At 42.3% G+C, this 24,571-nt stretch overlaps 1 protein-coding gene across 1 annotated transcript in view; it reads left to right on the plus strand.

Moving 5' to 3' along the window:
* The window catches only part of LOC115462208 (probable ATP-dependent RNA helicase DDX60), a 348,344-nt gene that overhangs the window by 28,432 nt on the left and 295,341 nt on the right, over positions 1-24,571 (plus strand). The window contains exons 4-6 of the mRNA XM_030192222.1: positions 7,674-7,863; positions 12,652-12,993; positions 17,570-17,671. Of these exons, the coding sequence (XP_030048082.1) occupies positions 7,674-7,863; positions 12,652-12,993; positions 17,570-17,671 (634 nt within the window). The remainder of the gene's footprint in view (positions 1-7,673; positions 7,864-12,651; positions 12,994-17,569; positions 17,672-24,571) is intronic.

Below are 24,571 nucleotides of genomic sequence, written 5' to 3' on the forward strand. Positions count from 1 at the left end.
CCAGAATCTCTGTCAGAACAATGTTTGGGTTCTATCTTGGAAAATTGGCTGAAGCAGGAATGTACTGCTCCAGAAGGCCTGGGCCCGATGTGCTTGGAGCGCGCATATCACTTGGGCCGTCTGCGTGATGCCGCAGTCAGGCCGCGGGTGGTCATAGCTAAAGTCCACAATTATTTGCACAAACTGGCGATTTTGCGGCAATTCTGGAGTAAGAGAGAGACCTTGGAATATGATGACTTGAAGGTGCAAATATTTCAAGACTAATCGTAAACTTTGCTGAAAAAGCACAACAGATTTACACCTCTAGCTCAGTAACTTAAACACCTGCTTTATGTTGATTTACCCAGCAGTATTGAAAATCTATGTGGAGGGGCAGTGGGCACTTTTGACTCACCTCAAACTGCACAAGACTTTATTACTGACACGCTCCTCCAGCGCCCCTCAACCTCCTCCTGAGGCACAAGGCCTCCATATGTAGTGAATGTTGTTTTTAAGGGGACAGTGCTATTTTTGGAGACTTTTGGGGCAGTGGTCAGATTTGTGTGCACAGTCTGCTTACTAACCACCTTATTTCTCTTACAGATTATTTGATGTTATTTGTTGATTTTGTCTAGTCTCTCTAGCCTGCATGCCTCCCTCTTAGAGGGCTGGATGGGATAGGGAGCTGAGGGGTCTCATGGCATTACATCATTTGTCTCTTGGACTGATGCCCAATGAGTTGGATGCCAGTCTGGATGAGGGTTTTTTGGGGGGTGGGAGGTGGGGTTCGTTGTTGGGACTGGGAAGGTACTATTTACTGGAACAGCGAATTCTGGTATTTGTTAAACCATTGTTTGAGAGTGCGGTTTGCACCCCAGGACAGCTCTTATTTTATTGCTTCCCTGTTTGCTGTGTTGTTAGTATATACTCTACATGAGGGATGCCTCCGGAGTAAATACGATCTTTTCATGGAATGTAGGAGGCATCTCGTCTCCTGTGAAGCGAACACAGATTCTAGTGGCCTTGAATCGTCAAGGTGTGCAAGTCACCTGCCTCCATGAAATGAGACTCTCTGATATAGAGCATGAAAAATTACATCGTCTATGGATGGGTCAATTTTTTACTCTTCAGCCATGGGGCGTAAGAGCGAGGTAGCTGTTCTTATCCATAAAAACATGCCCTGTGAGGTAGTCCCTCTGTATAAAGATGATGCTGGGAGACTCTTAATGCTGAATCTGAATGTTTAAGGCACTGTTTTAATACTACTTGTGGTCTATTGGCCCAATCTCCATGATCCCATATTTATCAGAAACTAGTGAGTCTCTGTGCATCATATGCTGACCAATTGCTGCTTATTGTTGGGGAGTTTAATTTAGTGATGGAGCCTGAGCTCGATAGGTCCCCACCTATAACCCTTCATTTTAGATGCCCTGCAATGCCATTACAGCTTATCTGCACAGCAGTACAGTTGTTGGATCCGTGGCAGTTGCTGCACATGGGTGAGAGGGACTTCACTCATCATTCTAGAGCGCGTGGCAGTTGCTGCACATGGGTGAGAGGGACTTCACTCATCATTCTAGAGCGCATGACAGTTGATCAGACTAGATTATATTTTGGTGAATAGGTCTTTTTCCCCTTTGGTCTATGCAGCCATCATTGATCTGCTGGAGGTGTCTGACCACAACATGATTTGGGTCTCATAACAACATAAGGGAAACACATAAGAGTAGATCGATAAGAGAGAAATATCAATTTATTAAATAACAAACATATTCAGAATCAGCCCGACACAGGCCGTGTTTCGCCCAGCAGAGCTGCGTCAGGGCCTATATAATATTCTTTTACTGTCGAGGAAGATTAATATCGCTGTATAAAATGTCTAGAAGGTGTGGAGGCATATATCTTCAAAGGGTTGTGCAAAAAAACAGCATACCGGATAAGTCATAAAAGGGAGCGACGCAAGGTCCGTCCTGCACCCACACAACTCTGAAATGCTGATTATTGTACAGAGATATATCGGGTAATATGGTGACATTAATATGGAGGCTGTTACATGGGAGAATCTATCTTATACGACATTCTAATTTTTTAACATTTCCCAGCCCTAAAGGTGTTTGCTACTGGAAATTATTTCAGAAAACTTTTATATATCAAGCAGCAGCTTTTTGGTCACACCTTCCAAATGGGATTAAAGCCTTGATTAGTTTTGCTACACCCTTTTATCATCAGCGGAAGGGCTGGCATTTTCCAGCTTACTTATATAACAATCCTGAGTTCCAGAAATACCTTTTGGTAAAATGGGAGGATTTTGTCTTCTTTAATGGGCAGCATGCATCTAACTGTTCTTTGTTTTGGCCCACCGCTAAGGCGGTCTTATTGGGTGATGTTGTTGCTTATGTTAAGAACAAAAGAGTAGCCATACTGGGTCAGACCAGTGGTCCATCTAGCCCAGTATTGGGCTAGATGGGCCTGGCAGAAACCCAAATCGTTGCAACACTCCATACTACAAATCCCAGGGCAAGGAGTTGCACCTCCTCCAGCAAAGAGTTCCAGAGCTTAACTATTCATTGAGTGAAAAAATAGTTAAACTCTGGAACTCTTTTCCGGAAGAGGTGGTATCTGGGTTTTAAAAAGGTTTAGACAAATTCCTGGAGGAAAAGTCCATAGTGAGCGACGCTCCCGGTTTGTATGAACGATCGCTCACATGCTCACCTTAGAGGGAACACTGCCCTGGGGAACTCCACTATCTACCCTGCTTCATCGAGAATACTGACCATTTAACCCTACCCCCTGTTTTCTATCTTTTAACCAGTTTTTAATCCACAATAAGACATTGCCTCCTATCCCATGACTTTCTGATTTCCTCAATTAGGTACTTTGTAAAATACCTTTTGAAAATCCAGATACACCATATCGACTGGCTCACCTTTATCCAAATGCTAGTCACCCCTTCAAAGAAATGCAGTAGATTGGTGAGGCAAGATTTTCCATGACTAAATCCATGTTGGCTTTGTCTCATTAATCCATGTTTATGTATGTGCTCTGTGATTTTCTTTTTTATTATAGTCTCTATCATTTTGCCCAGCACCAATGTCAGGCTCACCGGTCTATAATTTCCCAAATCACCTCTGGAATCTTTTTTAAAAATCGGCATTACATCAGCTACCCTCCAATCTTCTGGTGCAATGCTTGATTTTAAAGATATATTACATATTACAAATAAAAGATCTTCAAGTTCATTTTTCAATTCTATCAGTACTCTGGGATATATACCATCCGGTCCAGGTGATTTACTACTCTTCAGTTTGTCAAATTGTTCTATTACATATTCCATATTTACAGAGATTTGTTTCAGTTTCTCTGACTCATCAGCCTTGAATACCATTTCTGGAACTAGTATCTCTCCCACATCTTTCTCTGTGAAGACCGAAGCAAAGAATTTACTTAATCTGTCCGCTATAGCCTTGTCTTCCCAAATCTGTTTTCAAACCGGCACTGGGAGCAGTCTTCAGTCATGTAGACAAAGCTCACCACATAAACTTCAATAATTTTTCAGTCAAATCACATTTTGCTAACTGAATAATACATTCAGTAGGAATCATATTAGTGGCTTTTTCACTTAACATACATTGAATGTTTCTATAACCTCAGACTGTGGAATATTGGTATAAAAACATTGAATTTCCGTAAATTATAAATAATCTCTGTTTGAAATGTCAACATTCTCTAACAGCTTAATCATTTGTGCAGAATTGCAAATGTATAATGATATTTGAGGGATAAAAATATAAGGAACACATCTACAAATTTTGACAATGGCCCCAAAATTGAACCAGTGGCTGATACAATTGTTCTACGAAGGGGAGCAGTCAAAGATTGATGTACTTTAGGAAGAATATAGATTGTGAGTATCCAGGATGTTTCACTCTCACAAAATTTAATTCTTTTCTGGTAAGAAAAGTTTCTTAATCTTTTCTAAGATAGAATAACTCCTACCATGTATAATTGCTGTGGTGGTGAGCTACTGTTAAGTTGGGTTATATTAGCACAAGGTCTCATTGCATGGAATGGGACCCTGTGCTAAAGTAACCCAACATAGTAAAATAACCTGACATGTGGTAACCCGACTAAACAGTAGCCTTAGTTGATAACTTCCACTCTATGGCCCCTGTTTACTAAGGTGCATTAGTGTTTTTAGCGTGCCTACACTTAGCGCGTGCTAACCATGTAGGCGCCTATAGGGGTATTGTAGGCACATACATGGTTAACATGCATTAAAAATGTTAACACGCCTATAACGCTGCTTAGTAAACAGGCCTAAATGTAAGTTGTTAAGTTCACATAACTACATCTTTTTATTTATTTACAGTGTTGTTCAAAGTTCTAGGTCAAAGTACTAAGTAAAAGTAAAAATAAATGCATAAAAGTACAGTGAAGAACACATAAACATTTTTACTTAAGTGAGAATAAAAATGTTATTGCTTAATTTAGTACTTTGGAGTAAAAGTATGCAATTACAATGAATGGACCTACTGTTAACATTTTCATCCCTATAACTTTATTGCTGTACAATTCAATCCACTTTGCTTTTAGTAAAACTGAATTTTTAAAATGGTTGTCAGTCATGCAGGTGCGCTTGTAAGTCATCATTTAAATCAGCACAGCTAAAAAGGCATTCAACAACTGCACTGGCAGAAGTGTTCAGTTTGCTAAAACGTTCCTTCAAATCAGACCTTGCTGCTGTTCTACTGATGTCTTCTGACTGGGTCTACAGGTATTGAAACACTTGACTGCCTTATAACAAAGAATGCTTTTTCATCATCATTGTCATTATCACCTGCATTAGAAGTAGTGCAGTCTAACTCATCATTTGCATCCTCATCTTCGTCTTTGTTATCTTCATCATGATGTCCAATTACAGAGACAGCTTTCACAAAGTTGGAATCATTGACTGTTGTTCTAACAATATTTTGTCTGATGGCAAGCTCTGTATGAATGTCTTCAAGAACTGATGCAAGGATTTCAATTGAATGTGAACCCTTCAATTTTCTTTAGACCAGACAAGGAGACTTCCTCTCTAAAGACTCTAATGGACAGTCTCCCTAATGTAAAATTTCCCATGGGATGACCAGCAATCTGTTGTAAAGATATATGTCTGTTCTTCAAGAATTGCAACCAGCTTCACCTTCATCTCTGCTTCAAAGTGGCCCAACTCACAAACACAGGCAACTCCACTATTCTCATAGACTGTATTCCCTGAACAGCAAAATTTAACATGAGATGATCCTCTGTGTGTGTGGTGTGGTTTGCATTAGCATAATTCTGTTCCAGTTTTTGCTGTTTCATTTGTTTACCAAGGAATCATCATTTATGTCTCACATCTACTATTGCTTTTTACTTTGAACTGCAAGCATCAGATGTAACTATGTAAAAGTAGCAAAAATGAGTGACATTATTACTTCAGTGAAAGTAAATGTTTCCTGTACTTCTTTATAAGTAAAAGCAACAAATCTTTTACTTAACTACAGGAACTAATTACTTTTACATAGTTACTATACAACACTGTTTATTTACATCCATTATACCTTTATCAGCTGGTTTTATCACTACACTTCTATCATTCCTTAAATTCTGGATAGCTTAACATTTTTTTCTTGTCAAATTAAAATGTATTTGATAGTTTTTTTCTCCAATTTCTCTGTTCCATTTAAGGCTATCTTTTCAAATGCATATATCATAATACTTGTCAGTTTTGATAATAACCACATGGAGTCATTTCTGTAGACACACTAGCGTTTTTAGCGTGCACTAAAAATTAGCATGTGCTAACACTAGAGACACCCATATATTCCTATGGGTGTCTAGCGTTTAGCATGTGCTAAAAACACTAGCGCACCTTAGTAAACAGGGCCCTTAATTTCTTTGTGAAGGTCTATCCTTGTATTTAATACATTGTATTTATGTGTTGGAACATAAGATCCTTTTTGAATAATTTACTATGGATATGAAAGTTCTTTCTGATAAATTGGGTTTATGATGCTACTGAACACGGCTTTCCTGTACTGACCTCTCCCTCCCTCTCTCCTCGTGTGAACCTATCAGCTTTTTTACACCTGTCCCATTCCCAGTGAAACTTTTTGGAGTTCCCCACCCTCTGCAAATTCTTTCCATTCAATAATCCTTCTTTGCTTGAATAGGGGGAGATTAAAATAAGGCTGAAGGATCAAAAAACATCAGGGTCATTATGGAAACATTTATTCCTTTTTTTCCTGCTTTAACCTCTTCATTATCTGTCTGCTCTTCTACAATTATTTTATTTCCTTTCTACTCCATGGATGTATTGAAACTTTTCTGTAGTGTATTTTTTTTATATACCATTTATTACACTCACTAAGGAGTCCTTTTACTAAGATGCGCTAACAGATTTAGTGCACGCTGATTAGTGTGTGCTAAATGATGACTCCCATAGGAATATAATGGGCGTCTTATCATTTAGCGAGTGCTAGTCATTAGCGCGCACTAAATCCATTAGCACACCTTAGTAAAAGGACCCCATAGTATCTAGGGTGATGGTTTATTATATAGTAAACCCTTTCAGCACTTGAGAAACCAATTACTGTGCTCTAGTACGTAGGTCACAATATAGTAAAGCTTTTATTGGTACTATTTGGGTGTTTTTTTGAATATTTTTTTTATTATTTTCATTAATAAACTCAGTGACACAAAGAACTTTTCTAATACACTCAGTGAGCTATACAATGATCATCTGTAGCAAATTCGTATGTTCAGATCTCATCGTTCCCCTTCTTACCTCCCCTCCCTCCCCTCCCCTGTCCCCTCCCACTCAAATAGCTCGCTCGACTCAGTCTTTTTGCTTGTATTGCCAATTATATCTAACAAGAGGTGTTCTGTGAGGTTCACCATTGTTCGTACAGGTTCCAGATTTTCTGATATTGTAATATGTGTCCTGTGCGTAGAGCTGTAAGTTTGGACATCAAGAAAATATTTCTTCACTCAACGTGTAATTAAACTCTGGAATTCGTTGCCAGAGAATGTGGTAAAGGCGGTTAGTGGAGTTTAAAAAAGGTTTGGATCGCTTCCTACAGGAAAAATCTGTAGACCCTTATTAAATGAACTTAGGGAAAATCCACTGCTTATTTGTGGGATAAGCAGCATAAAATCTATTGAACTTTTTCAGGATCTTGCCAGGTATTTGTGTCCTGGATTGGCCACTGTTGGAAACAGGATGCTGGGCTCGATGGACCTTTGGTCTTTCCCAGTATGGCAATACTTATGTACTTATGTACTTATATAGTCCACCTTCTGTATAACTCTTTGATGATCTGGGAGAGTTGGCTGTTTCCAGGCCGCTGCCAGGACCAGGTTGCTCGCCACAAACACTTGAGCAGCAAATTGATGTATGGAGGCTGGGATTCCCACTGGTTTAAAATGTAATAAACAATGGTCCATTTTCATTGGGTAATTTGTCCCAGCCACCTCACTCAGAAATTAGATTATCCTTGCCCAGTAATTCTGCGCATGTGTATAATCCCACCAAACATGAAACATATCTCCTATTGCGTTACATTGACGCCAACATTGGGCTGACCCTGTTCGGAACAGCTTAACCATACGATGGGGGGTGTAATATATTGGTAGTATTTGTCTCTAATTCTGCCTTTTTTCCCCTCCAGATATTCCAGTTTACTCAATGACTATGTTGAGTCTGAATTTTTTCTGATTGATGGGGATTCATTGTTAATCACACATATTCTGCAAAAGACTCTAAGGAAAGGACAGACTCTGCATTTCTTTTACTTAGTGGAGTGTTTTCTGTCAGATTTGACTGAAAAAGGAGCAAAGTATATACTTGTTTTCTTCAAGGTAAAATAGCACGTATTTATTTAATAAATGATGATTTGCCATTACATTTTTCAGGTCAGCTAATATTTTTAAGTCTAAGGGGGGAAGTTATTAATGTTGACTAGTTTGAGTTATTTCACCATAAGTTGGGTTATTTTAGCACAGGATCCCATTTTATGCAATGAGACTGTACTAAAATAACCTGGCTTGTGCTAAAATAACCCAACTTAACAGTAGCTCATGTTGATAACTTCCCCCTGAATTTTAATTTTATTAATGAGTACCCTGTTCACTTGATTTTGGCACACTTGGTTGTATGTGAACAATCAAGTACAGGGCTGTTCCCAAGGACTAATCAAAAAATAACTTAGGAGTCCTTTTACTAAGGTACGCTAACTGATTTAGCGTGCACTAAATGATATGAAGCCAATAGGAATATTATGGCCATCTTATCATATAGCGTGCACTAATCCTTAGCATGAGCTAAATCTATTAGTGCACCGTAGTAGAAGGAGCCCTTAGTTTTTCAAGTTCAAAAAAGAGCCAGAAGGGTATTGCATATTTATTTTCCCAGTCAAATATTACCACTGTAAATGGAAAAAACTATGCTAGAAGTCTTCTGTCTTTTCCCTGGCAAAAATCTTTGGTCATTGCAGGAATAAAAAGTTTTCATTCCTTTGCTTTCATGTAGTATTGTGGGTCTTGTCCAATGATCTTTACAACAGCAGATTTGGAACTTTGGGCCTTCTCTTTCTGCGTTCTATCTTCGGATTTCAAGTTACACAAGGAAACACCTATCATCTTTTACAGAAAAGGTCTACTGCTAGGGATTCAAGTTTTACTATTCTGAAAATGAAGCTGTGAGGCAGGAGCGACTGCTCCTTCCCCCACTAGACCCCAAAGATTGACAGTAGATGTTGAGGGGGTGCCTGTAGGGGTCTGCATATATATATATATGTTTGGGTTCAGATTTTGATTTAACAATTTGCAGCCCAAGTTGTGGTGTTGGAATGGGAACATTAATTCATACGCTAACTGCGTACTATGTTGTGGGATAGGAAGTGGGGGAGTTTTATGGGCAGGCAATGGACGTGGACTGCGTATTGCAGTTAGCGCATACAATTTTACAACATGCTGTCACTGCTGCAGTTAGCACAGATGCACTTACTGCCTGATAATATTTTTACATTAATTTTCATCACATTTTCAGCACTCTAAAGCAGAGGTTTTCAACCCAGTCATTAGAGATCACTGGGACAATGAATATGCATGAGCTGTATTAGCATGCACTTCCAAAAACAGAGAACAGAAAAGAACAATAATCATATAAATACACTTTCATGTATAACTGACAAGAATTAAATAACCATTTTCTCACACAACACGCATACAATATGACAGTAAAAAGAACCAGGTGACGCTGGAAATGCATTATCATGTGTAGTCTACCGAGTTTTGATTCTGATATACCCTGAAGCAGTCACATGGCGAAACTAGTTGGTGGAATCCGTATATGTTGAGCACGCTGAGCAAAGATAGGTCACTTTCAGGCTTATTTTCGAAAGAGAATTGGCGACCCATCTTTCGACACAAATCGGAAGATGGGCATCACAGGGTCGCCCAAATCGGCATAATCGAAAGCCGATTTTGGGTGTCCCCAACTGCTTTTCCTCGCATGGATGATCAAAGTTTCTGGGGGCGTGTCGGAGGCATAGTGAAGGCAGGACTTTGGTGTGCCTAACACATGGGCGTCCTCCACCCATAATGGAAAAAATGGGCGTCCCTGATGAGAATTTGGACGACTTTACCTGGTCCAGTTTTTCTTATTACCAAGGCAAAAAAAGGTGCCCGAACTGACCAGATGACCTCCCCTTACTCCCCCAGTGGTCACTAACCCCCTCCCACCCTCAAGAACTTTAAAAATATTTTGTGCCAGCCTCAAATGTCATATTCAGGTCCATCACAGCAGTATGCAGGTCCCTGGAGCAGTTTTAGTGGGTGCAGTGCACTTCAGGCAGGCGGACCCAGCCCCCCCCCCCGTTACACTTGTGGTGGTAAATGTGAGCCATCCAAAACCCACCACAATCCCACTGTACTCACATCTAGGTGCCCCCTTCACCCGTAAGGGCTATGGTAGTGGTGTACAGTTGTGGGTAGTGGGTTTTGGGGGGCTCAGCACACAAGGTAAGGGAGCTATGTACCTGGGAGCTTTTTCTGAAGTCCGCTGCAGTGCCCCCTAGGGTGCCCGGTTGGTGTCCTGGCATGTCAGGGGGACCAGTGCACTATGAATGCTGGCTCCTTCCATGACCAAAGGGCTTGCATTTGGTCGTTTCTGAGATGGGCATCCTTGGTTTCCATTATCGCCGAAAATCAGAAACGACCAAGTCTAAGGACGACCACCTGTAGGGATGACCTAAATGTCAAGATTTGGGCATCCCTGACTGTATTATCGAAACGAAAGATGGAGGCCCATCTTGTTTCGCCGGGACATCCTGTGAGGATGTCCTCAGGAAAACTTGGGCGCCCCTTTTGATTATGCCCTCCACGGGTCCCTTTTACAAAGCAATGGTAAGCTCATTACGGGCTTTACGCACGCTAAAACTGAACATTTCAGGTGCTCCCCAGAAATTTTTTGTATCTAGTGCAGTGCTAACCCAGTGGTAATCGGGCAGCGCAGAACCCTTGCTGCCACCTGAGTAGATGGTGGTAAGTCCTCCCTGCCACATGACCTTGTAGCAAGTGTTATCTTATCGCATGCCCATTTTTTTGGGGGGGAGGATGCCTTGTACCTTGCAGCGGTAAAAAGTGCCCGCAGAAAAACGGCCCCTATAGCTTCTGCAGGGCCGTTTTTCCCACAGCTTAGTTAAAGGACCCTTTTTAAAATTAAGGTCAGCAGTAATTGATGCATTGCATAGAGCCTGAACAGTTTCAGTAGGGAAGTTTTTTATGCCTGTGAGGTCACTACCAGTTAAATCCTATCATTATCAGATGAAGGTGGAGTTCTGAGGCTTTTTCCTCCCTTTTTACTTTTTACTGTCATACTCTATGCATGTTGTATGTGAGAATGGTTATTTAATGGTTATTTAACTCTTATCAGTTGTACAGGAAAGTGTATTTATATGCTAAGCATGCTCTTCCATCATTGAATGCAAATATCTCTAATGCATATTCATTGTGGATAGCCTGTAAACCTGACTGGCCAGTTGGTCCCTGAGGACTCATTTGAAAACCACTGCTCTAAGGGGACCTTTTACAAAGGCGCACTGAAAAATGGCTTGCGGTAGTATAGGCACGGGTTTTGGGCGTGCACTGATCCATTTTCAGCACGCTAAAGGCCTTTTAAAAATTGTTGACGAAAGTGGACGAGCAGCAAAATCAAAATTGCTGTGCATCCATTTTGGGTCTGAGTTCTTACCACCAGCCATTGACCTAGCGGTAAAGACTCATTTGGAAACCGGGCGGTAATGGCCTATGAGGGTCAAGTGCCACTTGGTGCATGTCTGATACGTGCATCTGAAATTATTTTTTGGACGCGCATATCGGATGTGCTCAAAAAATGAAATTACTGCAAGAGCCACACTGTAGCTGTTCGGTAACTCCATTTTTGCATGTGTTGGGCGTCCATAGACTCTTACGCAGCTTAGTAAAAGGGCCCCTAAATAACTTTTGTTTGTGGTAACTATACGGGAACATGCTGGGAACATCCCCAACAATTATTGCACAAGCTTTTCATTTACTGTGTTTTAATTTTTATATGTAACATGCAATAAATGCAAAACTTTACCATACTTCAGTAAAAGGGCATCATAGTCCATCTTCTTGGCCCTACAAGACCATCTGAAGTGGTGTCCAAAATAATTAAAAATCATGCAACAAGATATATTTTAAAACCAATACAAGAAAAAATATAGTTTCAGTAGGCAGTTATATTTAACCAATCAAAAACTGAGCATTTCAGGCAGCGTGAATGGGTTGGGGGCACTGTTCTGTCTTAGCTGAATTGGAGCCCTCCAACTACGTTGCTGCCAGTGGGGTGTGGTGTTTTCAGTTGTTAGGGATAAGCAGATCTCCGGAGTTCAGAAGAGATTGCTTGGCCCTCACTATTAAAAATGTGATGGTGAAACATAACAGAACTGTAGGTGGAGGACTCCTGCTCAGCTTACAGGGAACAGTGATTGGGGGGAAGTCGTTTGACTAGTGCTAATTTTCAATGTTAGCTATCTATTCTATAGCTGGTTAGGATGAAGCAAGTTTTTAGCTGCCAACTAGTTATCTGGTAGCTTTAAGATAGCCTCCTAAGACTACCCTGTTAAGAGTATACCCCTAAGGTCATTTTTTAGACTGCCCTTTTAATGCCATGCACCTGATGAAGACATTTCAAAATATGGCCATGCTGGGTTTTTGCTGAATTAGACTGATAAAATTGCTTTTGGACCTTTTGATTGGTGATGATTTATATTATGGAAACAACATGAGTATCATAGCTATGTTAAATGAATGTTTTTCCATTAGACCTATTATGGTATCATTCTTACTCTAATGGCATTTATCATATTTCTGTTATATGAATTTTTTTTGTGCTGTTAAATGTTTTCATTCAAGATACTGTGTCATGTTAGTCCGATTACTAGGATTTACGTAATTTGCTATCTCCAAATCTACCTCATATAATTGTATGTATGCTTATATTTGATCATTTTACTATTGTTATGTTAGTAACAAAATTTTAAGTTTTCTGTCAAGCTATACTTAATAAATCCAAATAAATAAATACATTCAAGAGTATAACATAACTTTTTTTTTCTACAGGATGCTGAATATTTTTACTACAGCCAGCCCCATCTCCTTTCTCTGCGCACTGCATTAATCTTCCACCTTGAGCGGAACACTGATCTCGAAGTTCACACTGTGTTTACCAACTGTCTGTCACAAAAATGGCAGGAATTCTTGAAAGAAAGGCATCCCTATTTTTTAATTATTGCTGATGAAGGACTGAATGATTTTCAAACCCTCTTTTTGAATATATTTATCTTTCATGCTCTGGGGATGAAAATCAGTGTTGCCCTCATCTCGGGACAAACATCAGATGTATTGAGAGTATATGGATATCTTATTCAGTCTAGACACAAACACATAAAAGATTTTCAGCAGGTAAATGATATTCATGTACAGCACTAGTTTGTGTTAAATAAAACAAAAAAAATGTATTGTGCTGTTGTACATTATGAGGTTGAGATCAGGGCCGGCCCTAAGGTTTCTAGCGCCCTCCTGCAGTCTATTAGTCGGCGCCCCTACCCATCCAGGTGCGGGATCAATATGGCTCCGCCCCCACAGTAGACACACCCCTTTTACCAGCCATGGCATCATTGAATATATTACACCACTATAGAAGAAAAATAACTTAGCACACAGACCAGGAATTAGGAGAACAGACAGTCTTGCCAACTCTGAAAAACAATGTGTTATCAAAATTTCAGAGTCTAACAAACAGATCCCTATTCAGACACTTGGCCTTGCAGTCATACATGTAGAACAGAGATAGCCCCTCTTCAAATTCTTCAAAAATTATCCTGAAATCCTAAGAAGTTAGACTCTGCATGCAGCACAATAGCCTTCCCATCCGGCACAGCTTAGGATCTAGCTAGGGCAGACTTAATCAGCATAAACTAACATATTCTACAATCTGAATTGGACAGAATAACAGGAGTTACTGAAGTGGGAATGAGAGATAGGAGATTGGTGATGGTTAGGAATTGAAAGCAGGCATCTAGCCCTCCTGTCCTGTGAGTTGCTGTGTTGGGGGGGGTGGGGGTGGAAAAGGGTGGGTCAGGTGCAGCACTAAACAGCAGTCTCTGACAAAACAAGGGTCCAAGCTGTGCTGTGCTGTCTCTGAGCCCTCTCTGGGCTGGATTCCAGCTCCTGGTTTCACTCTCAATCTCAATGTGTTTGGAGCAGTGAGGTCCTCTGACAAACACAACAGGAGGATATTTCTCTGCTAGGGAGGGGGGAGAGGACTGGACAGAGACCTGACAGCTCCTGCTTTGGAGCCAGACTGAGATGAGCAGGAGAGATTAGATAAACAAAAGTCTCAGCAGGCGCTCTTGAAGGCAGACGCCCTCCTGCAGTGCATAGCCTGCTTACCGGGGTTTGACCGGCCCTGGTTGAGATTTAAAAGATTTGTACAGGAGTTTTAGGTGTTACCAGACGTAGTTCTAAGTGCGAGGCTCACTCTGTCAAAGCAGCATATGCACCTGATTGGTGAGGAAGATCTTCTCCCTCTTTGTGTTGAACAGAACTCCCAGAAACTCTATGGACTAAAATGGAATCAATCTGCTCATCTCAAAATGTATCACCCAGCCCAACAACTGAAGAAGGTGAACAACCGTAGCTGTTATTGCCTTGCTGTGTGAGAAGGAGGAGGCTCGGATGAGCCAGTCATCGAGATAGAGGTGCACTCTGATCCCTTGACAATGTAGATAGGCCATCACCACCACTATCTTGGAAAATGCTCTTGGAGCCATGGCTAGACCAAAGGGCATTGCCTTGAATTGGAAATGATGGCCCAGAACTGCAAACCTCAGAAACCACTGATGAAGTGGCCAAATGCCTATATGAAAATACACCTCCTTCAGGTCCAGAGCTGTAAGAAATTTTCCCCAGATGCACTGAAGTTATCATGGATCTCAAAGTTTCCATTAGAAAGTGGGAGATTCGCAAGCAACGATTTAGGCCCTTGAGTTCCAAAATCAGCTGAAAGGTGCCCTCCTTCTTGAGCACAATAAAGTAAACAGAGTACCTTCCCTGACCCTGCTCTTTGCAAGGAACCAGAATGATAGCATCTAGGGTGAGCAAAGAATGTATGGTTGCTTGAACCAGTGACTCCTTGGTACCCCTCGGCAAGGAAACTCCCAGAAGAGAGGTGCGACCGGGCAGGAGAACTCCAGCTTGTGTTCTTCCCTGAGTATCTCTAAGATCCACTGGTCTGACGTGATCAAGGTCTACTCCTCTACAAAGTCCTCCCACCAGGAGTGGAGAGCTGTGGGCCAGCCTCATCAAATTACGCACTACGGGAGACACTGGTGGATCTCCCTGTGTGGGATTCGGACTTCTTGTCCATACAAAAGGAAGACTGCGTGTTTTGAAAATGAGACCTCTGACTTAACTGTTGATAGCCAGGCCTATATTGTTTATTTTCTTGAATTCTGTAGCAGAATGAACCAAACTTCTCGGTTTGTCCTCCTGGAAGCGCTCACCATAGTCTCACCTAGCTCCTTCACAAGGTTGCGTAGGTCCTCCCCAAAAAGGCATTTGCCAATGAACATAAGTTTGAATAGCCGAGATTTGGAGGCCGCATCCGCTGCCCAGTTTTGCAACGAAAATTGCATCCGAGCCACAACGATCAAGGACATGCCGAGAGCCTAGGCGCAAAGCACGTCATAAATTGCATACACTAAGTAAGCAAGATCAGCTTCCAATTGGCCAGACTGATTCATCTTTTGCACCACTGATTGCTGGTGCCATTTCAAACACGCTTCCTTTTCCTCTGGCAGTAGGGAATACAAATGAGCCATGGCTGTACCCACTTTAAGGCCCATATTAGGAGTTTCCCACTTGGCTGAAATTAAATCCTTGATATCCAGTTGCAGGACCAGCACATATTCCAGGGAAAACATAACTCTTGGCTGTCCAGCTAGGTCTGGCTGTCCCGAAGAAAAAGCAGAGTGAGCTGTGCAGGGAGTCCCAACACTTTTCCTGCACCATTACCTCATGCCTGCAAGATGGCTGCCGTTCCTGCATCAGACTGAGGAGAAGCATAGGCCACCACATCCATGGAGTCATGGCACTACCGGCAACTGTTAAAAGGTTTTGAGAGCCGCCCTCACCAGTAATGTTGGCCTTCTTTTGCGCTTTCCCCATCTTGCAGGAAGAGCAAGGGCCAGATGCTTCATGGCAGGCACCACAGTGGAATCACCTCTTCATTGACTCTGTGGGAGCTGCCATCCTGCACAGCACAGCTGTGCCTCTGAGATGGACTAACCCCAGGACCTCCTGGAGTCCCAAAACTCTGCCCTAGATAGAAGGCAGAAGGCTGATTTACCTCCACTGCACTCTACTTCCCACGCTCTCCTCACCTCGCTGAAGAAAAGAAGAGGCCCAAAATAGCTGACTCCAATAAAAGGGTTGTTGCACTTTTTTTTTAAAGTGCCATTTAGACTTAAGTTGCTGAGCCTTGCCTCCCACAATGGAGGGGGGAGGGGCCACAAGAGACAGAAAACTGGAACCTCCAGGCAGGACTTCCTGGCTAGGGAGATGTCTGACAAACTCAAATGGGAGCCAGTTGACAAACTGAACCAGAAGCGGCCTATCCAGAGCTGAGAGCTGGAAGATACGTCTATCCACCTGCTAGAGATAGAAAATACTGAAGGGCTGTGCTCCCTCACAAAGGTTATATCTTACAGTTCACTTCTGTGTTTTCTATCTTCACCTACAGGTCGATGGACATAACTACCCACAAGTTCTTAAATATCAGGAAGGACACTATGGAAGTGAAGATTAGTGAGGCCACATAAAGGGAAAAGCACAGCCATAGTGTTAGATGGATTAAGTTTTAAGCGATGGAACAAGCAATAAGGCATAACATAGCGGAGATGTAGGCCATTAGAGATGAGTTTCTGGATTCAAGGGGAAAGAGAAGCTGGACATCGTCCGCATATATGAAGAAAGTAATATTTAGGGTTCAAAGAAAAAGAGCAAGAGGAGACAAATAAATGTTAAGTAGAATGGGTCCCAGTATTGATCAGTTAAGAACCCAAGGAGTAGAGTAAACATTGGACCATAGCACTTTAAAGGTTCTGTTCTGAAGATTAGAGTTGAACCAAAGGAGGGAAAAGCCACACATTTCTATTTCCTCCACATGGTTGAGAAGTATGCTGTGGTCCACTAGATCAAATACTGCACTGAGATCAAGTGAAACAAGAAGAACTTCCCTACCTCTGTCAAGGGGCGTTATAGAGGTAGAGTTTGGACGAAGTTGGCAATTATCCAGGCACCAGCGATATTCAGTGCCAGTAGCTGGATATCTAACCAGAGAGTAGAACTGCATAAAGAGCAGGTATGTCCTGAGGGATTTGCTGGTCCTCTTCCCTCCTGACCTCTTGATTCTAATTGTCCCCCCTCCTTCCCCACTGAAAACATATATATATCCCCCAGCAAGAGCCCCCATTGTCCTCCCTGGGCCTTTCTTTATTGGTGGTGTAGCGCTATAGAAATGATAAGTAGTAGTAGTAGTAGTGGTGGTGTAGGGGTTAAGTGGGCAGGACTGATGCCCAATTACTCCTGCACTTCGCAGCTTCGGCCTCAAAATGACCACTGTGACCTCAAAAGGTAGTCTTGTGATATTAATTCTAGTACTGTGACACTGCTGCTAGAGGTTGCGGGAGCCGTGAGTGGTAGAAGAGAGTGGGCATCGCTCCTGCCCAATGGAACCCTATACCACCAGTGATCTTAAAGGTAAGTTCAGGTGGGGAGGTCTTGCTAGGGGATCTAGATTTCTTCCGGCGAGAGGGAGGGAAGGAGGAGAAATCTGGTGGGGGGGGGGGGAGCTTAAGAGAATAACCAGTCCACTTCCTATTTTTCTATTGTGTATGTTTCATCATTTCATCGCACACAACTAAAATTGACTTCAGACTGAAAGAACATGGTTATTATTTCCTTTTCACTGTTGCAGGATAAGAAGAAGGTGAAACATGCCATGCAAACATTGATCCAGGATCAGAAAAAATGCAATTTTTTACCCGGCCAGCTGTCCTTAATAAATGTACAAAAAGAGGTATGTGCTATTTCTTAATTTCAGTTGTTTTCCTAGTTAACAGAATACATAAAAACTGTATTACATTGAACTATATAATAATTTAGATTATGCTACTGAAATATGGAATGTGGTACAAAAGTCTATATTTAAGGCTAAATCAAGAGTACATTAGGATTAACCTCTGCACCCCCCAACCTCAGAAGTTAGCCAGCAAGTCAAATCTCTCTATATAATAATTGGTCAGTCTGCTTCCCTGGATGGATGGCTGGCTAGGTTCGTAACCGCATGCAAATGAGCTACTAATTAATCAGCTCATCTCCAGCCTTCCCTTCTCTCTCAGTGTCCTGCCTTTGTGGAAAGAGGAAATTACGTCAGAGGAGGGCGGGACACTGAGAGGGAAGGGAAGGCTGGAGACAAACCGAGTCTGCCACCACTGCGACTTGAGGTAAAAAAAAAGGTTTGAAGGCAGGGTGGCAGGAAGGAAAGGAGGGCTGTTGCGGGAGAAGAGGGCGGGCAGGTGAGGGCTGCGGTTGAACTGGAACTCGGTTGCTTAAAAGGGGGGCAGGTGGGGGCTGGGGTGAGTCACTGGACAAGGCTGGGATGGGAAGGCAGAGGAGAATCACTGGACATGGATGCTTTAGGAGGGGAGGGGAGAATCGCTGGACATGGATGGGAGGGTAGGGGAGAAAGGAGAAATCACTGGACATGGAGGGGAGGGCATGGGATAGAGGAGAATTGCTGGATATGGATTGAGGAGAAGGCAGGGAAGAGAGAAGAGTTGCTGGACATGGATGGATGGAGGGAGGGCAAGGGAGAGAGGAGACTGATGAGCAAAGAGGAAACAATAGAAAAAGAAATGCCATTTGGAAAGGGAGAGAATTTAAAACATAATAGCGATTAGACAATAGCCTTGCTAGGGCCCGTTTCATTTTTCGCGAAATGGGCTTTTTTGCTTGTTGCTTATATAATTGTGAAATAGCACATTTTTGTATATAAGTGGAGTGGAGGAGTGGCCTAGTGATTAGGGTGGTGGACTTTGGTCCTGAGGAACTGAGTTCGATTCCCGGCACAGACAGCTCCTTGTGACTCTGGGCAAGTCACTTAACCCTCCATTGCCCCATGTAAGCCGCATTGAGCCTGCCATGAGTGGGAAAGCGCGGGGTACAAATGTAACAATAAATAAAGATTAAGGGGAATCTTTTGTGCTAAAATCTGGGCTTAATATATTGTAAGGCAGGATTTTACCATGCATTACCTTTTGGGAGTGTTCCTTCTATTATTTATTGCAGATTGTGCATTAATGCAACCATTAGTCTGCAGTACCAGCAGTACATTATTGCAGGACCACTTACCGCTTCCTGTTTAGGAATGTTCCCGTGTTAACTCTGCACTAACCAGTTATCTTTTATTAAGTGTAACGTGCCAGCTAGTTAATTCTTCTCTGCCCATATCATGTGTCCTCAGAGAAAAACTGACAATTAATGTATGATCTAGATCCACCCGGGTGTTTGGATGAGTCTGCTTCTAGAGTGGGGCCGGCCGGTAGTCGTACAGTAGAGTTATGGTTTTGTGAATGATTGTCTTGTGATATCTTTTGTCTTGTTTTTTTCCACACAAATTGTAAGTCATTTCCCCCAATTTTATTTTATGTAACCACTTTGATGGTCTGACCCTATGCAGATAATCAAATAAACGCAACCCCTGAAGAATTCAGAAAAATACAGTAATGGGCAAGCTACTGCACAGGCCATCACTGTGTGCGATAGCCGATTAATGTGTGCAGTGTGTTAAAACAGGTCAATAAGGGACCACAAAGTTGAACACTCAATAATTTGTAAAAATAACAGGAAAACCCATTGGGACCAGGGGCTGTGTGATTTTTTAAATCATTTTTATTTATTTATTTAACACATTTATACCCCACATTTTCTCACTTAGTTGCAGGCTCAGTGTGGCTTACACAATACTGTAGAGGCAAGCTCTGGTTCAGTAAAATACAAATACACAATATAGTAGTAGGCATCACTTTCTGAATTTCTTTTGCCTGAAGTGGGCTGTTTAACAAATCAATGAACTCAGGGGCAAATCTTGGCATGTCTGATTGCTGTAAATAATCAAAGAACTGATCAGAGGAAAATTCCACATTCGTCTTGTACATTTCACTGAAATAGTCCACTAACAAAGAGGGCAGGTGCTGAACATGAGGGAGGGATAGGGGCAGGGACAGGGACACATACACAGAGAGGAGATGTTAGGACATTTAGGGACACAGATGGAATGATGGTAGACATGGGGACATAAGAAATGTCAGATGGACCAGAGACCCTGGAAAGAGCAAAAAATGGATGAGACTCAGGAATGGGGTGTGAGAAAACAGAGCAGAAAATGACTGGGACTTGGCGATTGAATGGGAGTGTGTTGGGGAAGGGGGGGGGGGGTAAAGCAAGAAATTATGAGTGGGAGAGATGGAGAGGGAACTGTGAGGGAATAATGAAGTCTTGGCAATTGGTAGGTATGCTTGGGGTTTTTTGGTGTTTGGGAGAATGAGGGTGTGAAATGGGGGGATGAAGTGTGGGGATAGGTTGAGATATAATGTGAGTGACCTGGAAGACTGGAGAGAGGATGAGAGGCATTGAAAAGGAATAGGGGTTCTGGGGATGGGTATGAGAGGAAGGGGATAGGTCTTGAGGGGGTTGAGTGATGGTGGAAATGGGGCTAAAGATGGTGAAAGAGAGGTAATAGGATATGGGGTAGAGGGTGAAAAAGAGAATAATGGCTTGAAGGCAAAGGAAGGAAGGAGAGACAGGGTTGGAGCTGGGGCTGGTGAGGGGGTGAGAGGCAGCGAAGGTTAGGTGAGGGCTGAGAGGATGAGTACAAAAAATGGAATGGGTCCAGGGAGTGGGTGAAAGATGGGAGGGAGACTAGAAAGGAGAAAGACAGAGGGGGAAAGGAGAGAGACAGAGGGGGCAATGGGAGTACTGGAGAAGGGATGAGAGGAAGATGGGAAAAGTCAGTAGATAAACTCCTCCTTTTCACCTCTCATCTAAGAGGGAGAGAGAAAGTGAAAATTAGGATAAAATCAAATGGTTGGATATAAAGGCAGAGAAAATAAAAGTGAAAAAAATCATAAAAAGAGAGCAGTGACAGATGTAGAGAAGGAAAAGAAGAAGACAAGAGAAGAAATGGAAAGGTCAACCTGGAAAATAATTTAGACTGACCCAATTAGAAAAATAAAATGCCCAGACAACAAAGGTAGAAAAGAAAATTATTATTTAATGCTTTTTAAGGATTGGGATGTGTATATATTTTCTGTACATTTTCTGTTTTTCTTTTACCAGTATTGCAGTATGGCTTTCTTGGGGGGGGGGGGGGGGGGGGGGCTCCATTTCAGTTTTTGTATGCATATTTTTGTGGTACCCTATTTTGTAACAGGTGAGGGTCTATCCATGTTCTGCATGTGCAACTGAGATTAAGGATTCTGCTAGCATGCACTCTTTGTGTAGGAATCTGTAACAGTCCAGCTTGTTCTAATTTCCCAGTAGCAGGTATATTGGTGCTCAAGGGCCCAGTTTAATATTTATAGCACTGTCTTTTCATAGATGGATAAGGGGTCTTATGGTGTGGTAACTTTGCTATATAGGTTTTGAATGTCTTTTTGCAGGGTTTTGTGTTATTTTGCAAAGTGCCAAGTCCTATTTAAAAGCGGGCCCTTGGCACCAAAAATACAAATGCTCAAGACTACTGGTCTCCACATCCTGTAAAATCACCACACAAATTAAAACCTGTTTTAATCAAAGTATCTAGCAGTGGAAGGAGCATGTAGTGTTCCTGATGTGATAATCAGAATTTGAATATTGTTTGTATGACGTGATGTTAGAGGGATAGCTCCATTGTTGGAGAATATGGAGTTTGTGATACATAACTGGTAGTGCAGGGTTTCTATTGAGATTCTTTCCAGTTCTATAGAAAATATAGACTTCACGCTACATGATGCTATTATAACAGCAATTTTACTGAGTAGCTGAAACTAGCTGGAGGGAGATGGGTTTTTTTACGCATAGAAAGCCATGGTGTCTTATATTGTTAAGTTGCCGACTGCTGCTGTCCTCTTCTGCTCGTGCTGTGGGTTCTGCCCAGGACCCGGATGATTTGCACGAAAAAGAGCGGGACTTGGGGGTGATTGTGTCTGATGATCTTAAAGTTGCCAAACAGGTAGAAAAGGCGATGGCCAAAGCCAGAAAGATGTTTGGGTGCATAAAGATAGTGATGTCCAGCAGGAAAAAAGAGGTGATATCACCTCTTTGGTCTTTGCTGAGGCCCCATTTAGAGTGCTACGTGCAATTTTGGAGACCGCACCTATAGACAGATATAAACAGGATGGAGTCGGTCCAGAGGGCGGCTACAAAATTAGTAAGCGGTGTCTGTCTTTGAATGCCTGAATAAACATGTGGATAAAGATGAGCCAGTTGATGTAGTGTATGTATATTTTCAGAAAGCATTTGAAAAAGTCCCTCATGAGAGACTCCTGAGGAAATTAAAAACCTATGAGATAGGAGGCAATGTTCTGTTGTGGATTAGGAATTGGTTGATGGGATAGAAACAGAGGGTAGTCAAGTCTCTCAGTGGACGAAGGTGAATAGTGGAGTACCACAGGGATCTGTACTGGGATCAGTGCTATTTAACATATTTATTAATGATCTGGAAATGGGAATGATGAGTGAGATGACACAAAACTAGTCAAAGCTGTTAAAATGCTTGTGGATTCTGAAAAATTGCAGGAATACTTTAGGAAGCTGGAAGACTGAGCATCTAAATGGCAGATGTGATTTAATGTGGAGAAGTGCAAAGTAATGCACATTGGGAAGAATAATCCAAATCATAGTTATGTGATGCTAAATTCTACCCTAGGTGTCATCGTGGACAATATGCTGAAATCTTCTGCCTAGTGTGTAGAGGCAAACAAAAAAGCAAACAGAATACTGGGAATTATTAGAAAAGGGATAGAAAAGAAGACAAAGATTATTATGCCTCTCTGTATCACTCCATAGTGAGACCATACCTTGAGTATTGTGTGCAATTCTGGTCGTCGAATCTTTAAAAAGAAATAGAATTATAAAAGGTTCATAGAAGGATGACCAAAGTGATTAAGGGGATGGAACTCCTCTGATATGAGGAAAAGACTTAAAAGGTTAGGACTCTACTGCTTGGAAAAGAGATTACTGAGGTGGATATGATAGAGGTCTATAAAATACTGAGTGCTGTAGAATGGGTAAATGTAAATTGAATTTTTACTCCTTCAAAAAGTACAAAGACTAGGGGACGCTCAATGAAGTTATATGGCACTACTTTTACAATGAACAGGAGGAAATAGTTTCTCACTCAATGAATAGTTAAGCCAGAGGATGCAGACCTGCCAAGTCTCTGCCTTGAGTGGGAGACTCCCGCTATGGTGGGTTATCTCTTGCTCTCTCACCAAAGTGGGAAATTCTCCTGTTCAGCACTGAGAAACTGCAACCATCTCACTGCCACACCACCACTGCTGCTTCTCCCAATGAGCAGCAGCAGTGGCAAATCAACAAACAGCAGGTGTAGGTCCATAGCCTTCAGGCATGCACTGTTGGCTCTGCTGGTCCCTTGCCCCCGGTGATGTCAACTTCCCATCCCAGGGCAGAGGACCACCATTGTTGACAGCGCATGACTGAAGGCTGCGGCCCCATGTTTGCTATTTGTTGTTTTCCCACATCTACTGCTGCTCATTGGGAGAAGCAGCAGTGGCCAGGAAACAGAAGATGCCATGTAAGGGGGAAGGGAAGGAGAAGGAGGGGTGTGTGTGTGGAGAGAGAGGAATGGAGAGAGGGGAGGAAAATGATAAAAGAATGGGGAAATTGGATGGAAGAGGGGTAGAGAGAAAGATGATGAGTGGAAAAATGGAAAGAGAAAGAGGGGGCATGGATGGAAAAGGGCTGGAGAGAGAGAGAGAGAAGATGATGGGGAGACCCTGGCTGGAAGGATGGAGAGAGAAATAGGAGAGATGACGGATGGAAGAAGGGAGAAAGAGGGAAGATGCTGGAAGGATGGGGACAGAAAGAAGGAAGACGGATGGGAGGGTGCAGAGGAATGATAATGGAAGGGTAGGGAGAGAAAGAGGGGAGATGCTGGATGGAAGGATGCAGAGAAAAAAGGGGAAAACTCTGGAAGGATGGGGAGAGGGGAAATGCTGAATGGAAAAGGGTAGAGAGAGAGACACTGGATGGAAAGAAGGAGAGAGAGATGGAGACACTGGATGGAAGGATCAGGAGAAAGGGTAAATATTGGATGAAAAGGAGAGAAAGAAGGAAGATGCTGGATGGAAGAGTAGGGAGAGAAAGAGTGAAGACGCTGGATGGAAGGGTAGGGAGAGAGAGAAGACGGATGGAAAGATGCAAAGAGAAAGATGGGGAGACACTGGAAGGATGGAGAGAAAGGGGGAAGATGCAGACTGGAAGGGTAGGGAAAAAGAGGGGAGATGCTGGATGGAAAGGGGAAGAAGATATAGTTAGTGAAAAACTGGAGAATAAGAGGAAGGGGCATAGGGAAGAACAAGTGTGATGGAAAGATGAAAAGCCATAAGTAGATGAAGTAAAAAGAGGGAAATTAAAGACTGGATAGTAAGAATGAATTAAATCTGGTCAGAGAGGCAGAGAAATAAAAATGAAGAAAATTGAAAGAAAAAGGAAAGGGAAAATGAGAAATGGATAGGAAACCCTGGCAAGAGAGTGTGATAAACACAGTGTCTGCCCTTACTTGAGGAGGCCGCCAGAGGGCGCTCTCCCACTGAAAACCGGGAAAATGCCCATTCTGGTCACTAGAGGGAGCTCCAGTGATCTAGCTGAGTATTGACTTGCATGGGCCAGTAGAGGGAGCTCCAGGGAGATAGCT

This window comes from Microcaecilia unicolor, chromosome 2 (genome assembly GCF_901765095.1).
Source record: "Microcaecilia unicolor chromosome 2, aMicUni1.1, whole genome shotgun sequence".
NCBI lineage: Eukaryota > Metazoa > Chordata > Amphibia > Gymnophiona > Siphonopidae > Microcaecilia > Microcaecilia unicolor.